Source organism: Nycticebus coucang, chromosome 1, assembly GCF_027406575.1.
Source record: "Nycticebus coucang isolate mNycCou1 chromosome 1, mNycCou1.pri, whole genome shotgun sequence".
In the NCBI taxonomy this organism is placed as follows: Eukaryota; Metazoa; Chordata; class Mammalia; order Primates; family Lorisidae; genus Nycticebus; species Nycticebus coucang.
Genome location: NC_069780.1, coordinates 178,249,713 through 178,261,049, shown reverse-complemented (window position 1 = coordinate 178,261,049; position 11,337 = coordinate 178,249,713). Strand labels below are relative to the sequence as shown.

The window sequence follows — 11,337 nt, the reverse complement described above, 5'->3', positions numbered from 1 at the left end:
TATAATAATGGCATCACAAAGTTAAAATCCACGTTAGTAAACCTAATCAGTCTGCTACCTGAAGTAAAATTTGTGTCCGTTTTATGATTTAGTCATTGGCTTGAGCTTTACAAAGTCCCTAATTTTTATTTGTTCAGTAATGTATAATAAATGTTTTAGATATGTTATAAATCCACCCTGTATCATTTTGATATACACTGTTTATTATTTTCATTGCTCATTTAAAAATCACTAGAATACAAAAAACTCTGAGAAACTGTGTAATGAATTTCTCTTCCCATGTTTAAATTAATGAGACTTTATTTCCCCCTGAAATTTCCATCAAATCACAATCTGAAAATTTTATCTAGGACTAAAGAAACTCACATGATCTGGAGTTTTCAAAACCAATTTTCCACACACCAAAACAATATTAAATAAAACAAAGATTTATTTTAATATGGAATTTGAGTCCTGAGGCCTCTCTTAATAAAGAGAGAGATTTTTTCTGTATCATTTTATTTTTTGGAAAAAAGGTAACATGTTAATGAACATCTTTAATATGAACTAACATTAAGATCAACCCTTCCTTTTAAAATCCAAGACGTACAGATTGAATTTGATATTGCCATTTTTATTTCAATTTTCTGTAAGGGCAGGAAAAAACAAATGTTTCGGCATACAGTTTCAAAAGAAAAAGAAAAACCTTTGATTACAAGAAGATGGAGTTCAGAAACTGTTCTTCTTTATTTTCTCGAAAAGAATGAGGAGAGTCAGCATGTAGCTATTGCTCCTTGACATAAAAACAGTGTCTTTGTTTTATGTCTTCCTTATCTCTGACTCCTGCCATGCCATCACAGCAGAGTGCACTGTACACCACTTTAAATGATGAGAGTTTCAATAGGCACTTTAGTGGAATTAAGAAAAATCTAACACTCTTCCACCGTGATGCCACAGAGCTATCTTCATTCTAGGTTGTCATGTCAGTAAATTGTATTTAATAGGCCTGAGCTTGTCTCAGTGTGATTCTAAAAACAAAACAAAACATAACAAAGCAAGTACATATTACAGGATTTATCTTGTGTTGACAGAATAAACCAAAACTGACAATATGATAAATATAGCAACTTGCTAGAAACCAGGTAATCAAAGAAATCTTGTCCCTATAAAGCGTGGATCTGTGTGTGTGTGTGTCTCTGTGTGTGCATGTGTGATTATATTTGTGTGTCTTTTTCTTTCTTTTTTCTCCAGATTCTTCCTCTTGGTTGTGTTCCAGCTTTCACGCCTCCCCTAAGTGACATGATCAGGGTTGTAACTCTCTTCTTCACCAAACATGTCTGCCAAGACTTTAAAGCGGGGTCCCCAGTCTGTCAGATAGTCGTAGTCCTGGTCAGCTTCTGTGGTGACAGAGTCGATAGAGCTGAGGGACTCTGCCATGGATCCGGTTCCTTCGTAAGCATATGTAGCCAATGAGTCATACGGTGGGGCAGTGGGGTCCACGTCATTCTCCTGTAGCCTTTGATGAATGAAATCTCTTATGTCTGTGTTATCTTCCACGGGGGGTCTCTGGCGAGGTAAACAAAGAGAGTCTGGTTTTATATCCCTGCGAATTTTGTTCTCTTCAATGACTTTTGGGTTTCTCAGAGCCCCGATGTCGAAAGCCTGGGTGTCCTCCTCCCCGCCTCCTTCGTCATCGTAGTGGATGACGTTGTCTCGGATGTCTTCCTTGGAGGTCATCAGACTGTCTTTCTTCTTTTGCCTTCTCAGTGCCACATACAGCACAACTATGGCTGGAACAAGACAGAAGTTTCAGTTTCAGAATAGAAAGCACGTACTTGGCTTTTATCTCTTAATAAAAAGTAAAATCAATCAGGGCTGGCTGAGTTTCACTCATAGTCTTCTTATATTTTTAAAGGATACATATGGTCAATAGGCTTCTACATAAGTTGACATTTTGTCATTGTCTAAAGCCAACTTCATTTTGAAATTATAACTAACAAGAAACTACAGCAAAGTTACTCACAAAGTCAAACATTTGTGTTCGTATAGCATGTATTTAATTTTTTTTAGAGTCAGGTTAAACAGTCTTCTGCCAAATACTTTTAAAAGGAAATAATAGGTGTTCTCACCATAGAGAGAGCTGTAAGGGTTGATACAGCTAAACTCTTATCATTCAAACTTATAGACTATTACCATCTATAAGTAATGCACAGATATCATTCATAGTTAATTTCCCAATTGTTAACATTTCAAGGATAGGTTAAAAATTATGTTTCTAATAAAATAAACACAATTCTTCACTATTCAAATCATTTTCAAAAGCGATAAATAAGAAGTAGATATAGGAAGGAAGAAAGGAGGAAAGGAAAATATAAAACCTAAGGGCCGTAGTGTTATGAATTTTACAGGCTAAAACCTCTAATTACTTTAACCTGTGTCCTGCCATATTGAGATATTTTCCAAATCGAATGTGTAATGCTCAGGTTACCTTCATGAAACAAGATAACATTTGAAATAGTTGATCGAGGCACTTTTGTTTTGAAATCTGTTTCCGGTTGATTTAAAGCATCAGTGGTGTTTATTTCTTCTATGGGTGAAGGGGCTCAGATACAAACAAGTCAGCGCTCAGCTTTGCTCCTCATTATACCCCTCTCCTCCCAGCAGCGGTGCTAAGGTCACCACCCCAATGGAGAAGATTTACCCCAGCAGACTGTAGAAGACCCATGTCATAGAATTGGAAAATACAGAAGAACGCATGATGGTGAAAATCACTTATTCCCTCTCACTCCAAAATTAGAGTTGGACTAGTTGGAAGCAGGTCAAGGACCTGTGTGACAGGTGGGGATGCCACGACGCTAAGGAACACAGCAGGAGGGAGGAAACCTCAATAAAGCTTCCGCACAGCGGGCCTCTTGGGAATCTCAGAACTGAAGAGACACAGGGATCACTGGAGAGGCTGAGGCTTCACGGAGAAGGGCTGTATATAAATTGTCTTTAGAGTTGTCATGGCTGAGAAAGTCACAACTGAAATGCATCTAAGTGTCACCTAACAGCCCAGAGTCACAAATCTCCTGTGCTTTCCTTCTCCTCAGAAAAGGTATGAGAATGCCTGAGAAGCAGCTGGAGGAGTCACAGGAATTTGAGATAGGTCACAGAGGTGAAAGGACAGATAGATAGATTTTTAAGAGAACCCAGTGGCAGTACAAAGCACATCATTGTCCACTGCTGTACAGTAGCAAATTCACGATGTGGAGAACAGTGTGGGGACACAGTGGATGCTCAGGAGTTCCTGGATTAATGAGTGGCAGGTGGCAGGGGGACCTGAGCAGGTTATCTATGTTGCATGAGGCTAACAAGGCCAAAGGAGAAGGCCCAGAACTTAGGAAGGCATGCTAGCTTGATACTGTCAACCTACATAAACAGAAAGCCTTTCTAAAAGAAAAGAGATTTGTCTGGAAATAGAGCATTGCACCGCAAGCATGAAGGCCATATACACTATGTGCATTTTCAGGGAGGTGGAGAAAGACAAAGGTTTATAAATGAAAAATGTGAGGACGATTACATAATTATTTTGAAATAATTGCTGTTGGCTACAAAGATCAGTAAGAAAAGGGATGCAAGTCTGAGGGTGGACAGGCAGTTGCTGGGCACATGTCTTTGAGAGTTACTCTCTATAAGGTGGTGATGGCCTTTGTACAAGGTTTGGGCCTGGTCTTTTCTGTTGTCAGAAATGTAAGAGGAAAAACTCTTTCCATGACCTATCTCTGGCTCTAAGTGTCAAAGGTTTCCTGACATTCATGACTCTATTTTAGTTGTGCTAACTTTCACAACATAGAAATACCCTGAAACTCAGATATTTACAAGAGGAGGGGATGGGAAACACTTGATTAGATGTTAAAGGCCTAATTGATCATGCTTAATTTTACAAGTGAAAATATTATTTTTGAACATGCCCTTTTAAGGTTTATATCATCAGCATAAGTAAGGACAATTTATTATTAATTGCAAAGGATCATATATTGTAATTTTAAGGATATTAAAAATACTTTATTCTGTATGCCAAAGTTACTCACGTGAACTTAACACCTATGCCATGCAAATTGGACTTGAACTTCACTCTCCAAGCCAGTGTGAACATTTGACTCAAGGAAGGTTCCCCACAAAGTGTTATACGCATGTGTAATATAATGCCTTACTCCAGACTCTACATGCTAATAATTTAAAATATGTATTATTTTATATCCTAGAGATAAAGTCAGGTATCCATATTTGTCAGTTTATCTTTGCTTCAGTAATAAATATGCATATATAAACTGATTCCACACTGTACGGTTGCACATCTGTTGTAATTTAAACTTGAAGGAATGGCTGACAAAGTCAAGTTTCTCTCTACTTTTGTGAATCCATTGAGTGAAATGGAGAAGCAGAACGGGGTTGATGGCAGAGGAAAACCCCTGAAGTAGGTTTATATTCACTCCCACAGAGACACTGCAGAATACATCTGCTACAGTCTTTTTATTCTGCAGTGCTTCCAGATATTTCTGTCTATTCTGTTCTAGTGGGAATGGTTAGAATTTTGATGTGAGGAGTTGCAAGAAAAGTAGGAGAGGAATTACTTCTGGCTGGCAGCTTGCAGAGGAAAGAAACACGAACGTGGAGATTCCTTTATACTCTAGTTCTTTCTGTCCTTTCTCTACTAAACTAGAACTTGAGAAATATGATTCATCTAGCATTTTTTTAAGATTACATTATCTCTCATTAGACAGCTGTTACTAGGGTGTAAGAGGAATTGAGAAGCCATTGTTGTAAACGGATATTTATTACAGAGAATTTCACTGTCACAAGGGTCACAAACTGTTAGTAGTTTAACGTCCCCTAGGTCTTGAATATATTTTACATTTTTGGTGATGTTATTCATCGTATTTATTCCCCATATTATATATCTAGGAGGCATGAAATATAAATATAATTTTAAAAAATATTAATTTAAGACAGATCTATTATTTTCTGTCCGGATGTGACATGTTAATGCAATGAATTGAATACAGAGATAAATGGGAAGGAGAGAGAAGAGGGGGGGTGATGATTAAGGTGGAAACCAACCTAAGAGGATAACAACGCACAGTAGGATTGCAATTAAAGCCCCGGTGCTGAGTCCTACAGGTAGAAAAATTGCTTCCACGTTACAAGACAGGATGGTACCATCAGAGTCACATCTACAAACTCGAATAGTCATGGTGTTTGTGCTGCTCTGGACGGGGTAACTGCTGTCTTCTGTTACAACAGGGAACAAATACAACTCCTGCTGCCTGCGGCTGTATCCATTTCTTCTGGTTTCAATTCCAGCTGTGTTGTCTACAAAACATGACATTCATGATACCATGGTTACTATGAGCTTCACTTCAAATCCTAATGCTGACATCTGCTAAATGGTAGAAGGCACTTTTCTTTAATCAGAAAAGTGCATTCTTATTTTAATTCTTTCTTTTATCATCATGAAAGCTGCCAAAACGTAATCAAAATAATCATTGGAAAAAAGATGAAGAATCTTGTCTGGTGAAAAAATTAAATTTTCTATTCAGGAAGATTATAGAATGATTTATAATACTGTGTATATTATATTGAATTATTTTTTCTGACATCAAAATATCATTGCAAAAATTCTTTTATGGAAGTATTCATACACAAAGAAAGAGCAAAGACTGTGAAGTATCTTACAGAAGAACCTGTTCTTTTTTTTTTATTATTATTGTTGGGGATTCATTGAGGGTACAATAAGCCAGGTTACACTGATTGCAATTGTTAGGTAAAGTCCCTCTTGCAATCATGTCTTGCCCCCATAAAGTGTGACACACACCAAGGCCCCACCCCCCTCCCTCCATCCCTCTTTCTTCTTCCCCCCATAACCTTAATTGTCATTAATTGTCCTCATATCAAAATTGAGTACATAGGATTCATGCTTCTCCATTCTTGTGATGATTTACTAAGAATAATGTCTTCCACTTCCATCCAAGTTAATATGAAGGATGTAAAGTCTCCATATTTTTTTTAATGGCTGAATAGTATTCCATGGTATACATATACCACAGCTTGTTAATCCATTCCTGGGTTGGTGGGCATTTAGGCTGTTTCCACATTTTGGCGATTAGAACCTGTTCTTAAATAGATTAAAAGTCATCGACTATTTTAGTTTTTTTTTTTTTTTTTTTTTTCAGTTTTTGGCCGTGGCTGGCTTTGAACCCACCACTTCTGGTATATGGGACTGGTGTCCTACTCCTTTGAGCCACAGATATTTCAGATTAAAACAGTTTTTGGTTGATATACTGTGTATGTTTATATGTTCACATATGTTATATAGATATTTGTATGAATATAAATACTTTAAATGTTGCACATCTAGAGTAAGAACTATGGAAAGGAAAATAAACTATGTTAAAAACATCAAGATTCTAACAAATTGAAAACACCATGAATTATAGCCATCACTGCTTTAATGTAATTATAAATTAATTCATTGTGATTCTGATTAAATCAATGATAATAATATTTACTTGCAATAATCCAAAACAATGCAAATTTCTGTTTTTGTTTTATTTTTCTTGAGACAGAATCTTGATCTGTCACCCAGGCTGGAGTATGGTGGCAGCATCACAGCTCACTGAAACCTCCAACTCCTGGGTTCAAGCAATCCTCCTGTCTCAGCTTCCAGAGCAGTTGGGACAAATTTATATATATTGAGATGGGGTCTTTCTATGATGGGGTCTTTCTATATGCTTAAGCTGCTCTCAAACTTCTGGCCTCAAGCAATCCTTTCACCTTGGCTTCCCAAAGTATTGGGATTACAGGTATGAGCAACTGCATCTGGCCTAAGACTGTTCTTTTGCATGTATTTGCTTTTCATTTAGTTTATTTTTATACAAAGAAGCAGAAATTTGCTTTTATTCACTATTTTGTTACTATTTGATAACAACATTTCTCTTTTTTTGTCTCAGTGAAAGTAATTCCTGGAAACACTATCATATTTTTAGAAATATACTATTTAATTATGATAGACATGCATGATACTCACCTGAGAATCAGGTAAAATAATTTTATAAAAGTACATTATTTATGTTCATTCGTTCTTTACAAGTTTTTTGTCTCTAATCCTTATCTTAAACATAGTTATTGTTATTAAATTTTAAGTCTTTTTAATTTTGTGAAGGCAATAAAAAAGGAACCTAATTAACACATGTATATGTAAAAATTAAAATTAAAAAAGTACATTATTTATTTCAATCAGGTCTTTCACAATCATGTTACTCTTTCAATCATATTTAACTGTTCTATTTGTAGACTTGAAATTCAACAACTGAAATTTAGACGGCTTCTCTACACTTATTGAAATAGGAAACACCAAGATAAAAAAAACTTTATGTGCTATAATTAGAAATGAAAAAATGTGGACTCGTTGAAGCAACCTTGAAATCGTCAATAATTGGTAGCCGAATACTTGAGACTTGTAAAAAGAAACAGTCAAGAAATAAAGTTTATAAATAACTTTGGAAAAAGTGATTAATAGAAGTAAAAAGTCTGATGTGTCTGCACTTGGAGGAGGCAAACAGGTATTGGGTACACTGGAACTCAATTTATGTCAAAAAAGCATAAAATATTTATTTGCAATTTATTACTTATTGAGAACTGACCATGTCAAATTGACTGTGCCGTTCATAGTGGGAAGAATAAAAGGACATTAAACTTTATTTTCACTCTTAAAATTCTAGCCACAAAGATTAAAAAAAAAAGAAAACCTTATACATGTAAACATAACAAGATAAAACAAGCAGCACAGGAACGACATGTGGAATTTTGTGGCAAGTATACGTCTCAGCTGCACGATAACACCCTGCTAGGAGGCAAGATCAACTGATTCACATTATCATGATTAATGATCCTTCAACAAAGACACCATGATGGAAAGAGTCCACACTGAACATTGAGTGAATGATGTGGCCATCTACCTAATAGCTGAAGGCCGGGATCTGATTTGTCTTCTTCTCCTTTATATTCACATATCACATCTGAGTGATCTATCCTTAAGTCCTATCAATTCTATCTCCATCCACTTCCCTCGGCCCTCGCAGCCATTACTTTAAGATTCCCACCAGTTACTGCAAGGACATCAGAATGAGATTTTTTTTTTTTAATCTTCCTTAATGTCTTTTCCATAGGCAACCAAACCGATCTCCCTAAAATGCAAATCTGCATATATTATACACTTTCTTAAATCTTTCAAAAACTACTAAAGCCATTGGATTAAAGCCATTAGGTTTTTAAATGGCTTAGAGGTAAGGGGACCCTGGGGTCCACTTCATCTAGGACTGGTCTCTTTATGTGTGTTGCTCTAATTTAGAATTATTAATATTCTCACTTCCACTCTCCCATTGTCAAATGTGTTCCAGTGTTTATGATAATATATGTAGTCATCCTACTCGCAAAGTACCTCAAGTTTGGATCACTATTTCACTGATGGCCACTTATCACATTATATCATTATATCTGGAAAAATGTCTGCAACTTCCTTCAGTGATATAATTGTGGAAACTGATTTATATTCTTAATTATTTGCAACAAACTTGTTTTCTCAAAACATCCCTTGACTTCTATCAGTCGTTATCATTGTTATAATTTCATCACAGGATTTTCACTTGTTTTATATGTATTGATTTTATTAAAAATACAGCTTTTTAAAACTCAATTACCATATATTTAGGGTTTCTGATCCTTATCTATAGACTGAGGAAACTTACAGGAGATAAAATACCCCAGTTCGCAGAACTAATCTAGTCATAAAAATTGGCTGGTACTCAATATTTCTAGTTTAGTATCCTTTATATTTTTATAGTACTTATTATAATAAAGCAGATCAAATATTACTAGCAGTAGTATTAATGTTAGCAGTAGAGATATGATATTAATATTATTAGTAATTGTGTAAATATGACATAATTGGGTAAATATGACTATTACCTTGACAGTAACTTATTTTAGGCATTATGCTAAAGCTTATGAATACATAATTTTATTTAATATTAATACTATGAATATGACATTATTTAGCATAATTTTATACATTAAGAGTCTGTTATTTCAGTGGGAATTCAAACCTGTATTGTTCTAATGTACAATGCTCGCATTTTTAACCTGTGCTGTTTAGTAAGATAGTTACTAAAGACTTTCCTATTTGCAAAGTGTAAGTGATGTGCTCTTCTGACAAATAATGTATTTAAAACAGGGAAAACATTCAATTTTCCAGATTTTATTTGCTTGACTCATTGAGGCACTGTCAGCATATATATTTCAAGGAAACTGCCTTAGTAAATGCTCTATGTAGATTAAGTATTTAATTTTCTGGTAGCTATAGAATTTTGCATTTCTTATTTAAGGACTTTCATGTTCTATGTAACTGTTTCTAAGAAAAGCATGGATTCCTCCCCCTGTGTCTGTTTGTCAAGGTACATGATTAGAGGTACATCTTTCCATGGTTCTACTTACTTCTAAAGTCACGAACTGTAAAATTTGGTTTGATGGCAGCCTCAGGTGATACTCTAAAGGAGAATTGCTGCCCAGCAGGTGAAAGGTCTCGGTCTGCAGCACTGACTGTCTGAATTATCTGCAACAAAGTTGAGATTCAGTCATTAGTTTCAAAGGAATTTTACACACAGGCTAATAAGTTTATTTAATGAAGCATGCAAGTAAACAGAAATGACATTTTTTGAATCAATATCAGTGGGCCAATTATTTACACATAGTATTTATAAACAAATCTCTAACATTTACAGGCAATAATGACAGATACAGTTACAGGACATGGGCTGATTCCAAATCAATATACGTATAACCAAAAAGCATACCAGCATTGGAAATTTTCGCTTATAAGCAAAATAAAATTAAAATGTACTTGCTTGCATTTTAAATTAGATGAAATAAATGCTTTCTAGCCCAAATATGAGAGTGTTACTAGAAACAAAATGTCTGATTATGTAAAAGCCCTTGCAGTAGCAACATTTTAGTGCTGTTATGTTTTGTAACAATGGGTTTTATTTTCATAAATAAGTAAAATAATGAGAAAAAGATCTATAAAAGATGGATTTCTATTTTTGTCTCTGTGTTTGTTTACCTCATTGTGTAGGAACACAAATTCTGTTTTCATAGGGTTTTTAAAAGATAAGCACTATTATCCTTGTTTCAAAATGTTTTCTAACTTTCTCCCATAGGTTGCATATTTTGTAGCTGAATACCAGGTATTTTAAAGATGGCCTTAAAAATTTGAAATAAAAATTACTTGTGAGTGTCAAACCACAATTTTTAATTTATGACAAAGAGATATTTATTTATTACCATATGTAATGATGAGCATCAGACAGTATTTCCAGAAGTGTGCGTGAGAGAGGGTAGGGCAGGTAATCATACTTTTATATTAAATTTGAAATTTCCAGAGAAAAACATTAGATTTCAAATACTGTATCTTGGTCCCAGTATGTAAAGCATGTATCATGTGATCTAACATTGATGATATTCAAATACAGTTCAGTTAAAAATCTAATGACTATGATCTGCTTTCTCATGTAAGTGCACACGCATACATAGATACATGGATAGAGAGACAGATTATCACTGGGACTCTGAATATCTGACGCAGTACTAATAACTGTAGTTTAACTAATAACTGGCCTTTTAGTGTGAATTAATTGCACAGGATCTATTAATCCGTTAAAATTGTCATAGGTGAGACTTTCCATTATTCAGCAATGAATGCTAGATCATGGAAGGTGGTAATGTAGTTAAAGAATTAACACCTATACTCTTCAACTTTCCTTCATGTAGACCACATGTCCTCAGCTCATTCTAGTTCCTCCCTAAGACTTCCATGTATCAGTTAGGTAACAATATTTAGTTGTTGAACTTTGTTTTGCTTTGATTCTAACTACTGTAAACTGTAAATGAATACCATTTTTAAATTAAAGGCATTTAACATCAAAACATATCAAAAAGATGACCTTAAACTAAGCTTCTTTAGAACAGCTACATACAACTTTTTTAGACTTTGTTATAGACGAACACCTATCTGGTAGTGTCAGTTGGGAGTCACTGCTCCAGGGAAAACAACTTTTATATATCTTCACTGATTCACATAGTATCATCTTTCTTCCTTTTCTATTTTTTTCAGATAGATAATAAATGGTAGGAAGGTAGGTAGGTAGGTAGATAGATAATTTGAGCAAAATTCAGAAGAGAGAGTTCCTAGGCATAGTATGTAATGTCAGGGACAAAATGGCTGAGGTCAAAAGCAGAAAATGCTCACCTATCACAATCCCT

The 11,337-nt window shown here is 35.0% G+C and overlaps 1 protein-coding gene across 2 annotated transcripts in view; it reads right to left on the bottom strand.

Annotated features, from left to right (window-relative positions):
• Positions 1-214: 214 nt before the first annotated feature.
• The window catches only part of CDH12 (cadherin 12), a 439,546-nt gene continuing 428,423 nt past the window's right edge, over positions 215-11,337 (bottom strand). The window contains exons 10-12 of one of the 2 annotated variants that reach the window (XM_053596561.1): positions 9,514-9,631; positions 5,083-5,334; positions 215-1,769 (exon numbers count right to left, since the gene is read on the bottom strand). In XM_053596561.1, coding sequence (XP_053452536.1) covers positions 1,270-1,769; positions 5,083-5,334; positions 9,514-9,631 — 870 coding nt within the window. In that variant the 3' untranslated portion in view covers positions 215-1,269. The remainder of the gene's footprint in view (positions 1,770-5,082; positions 5,335-9,513; positions 9,632-11,337) is intronic. The other variant, XM_053596569.1, reaches the window with a different exon arrangement.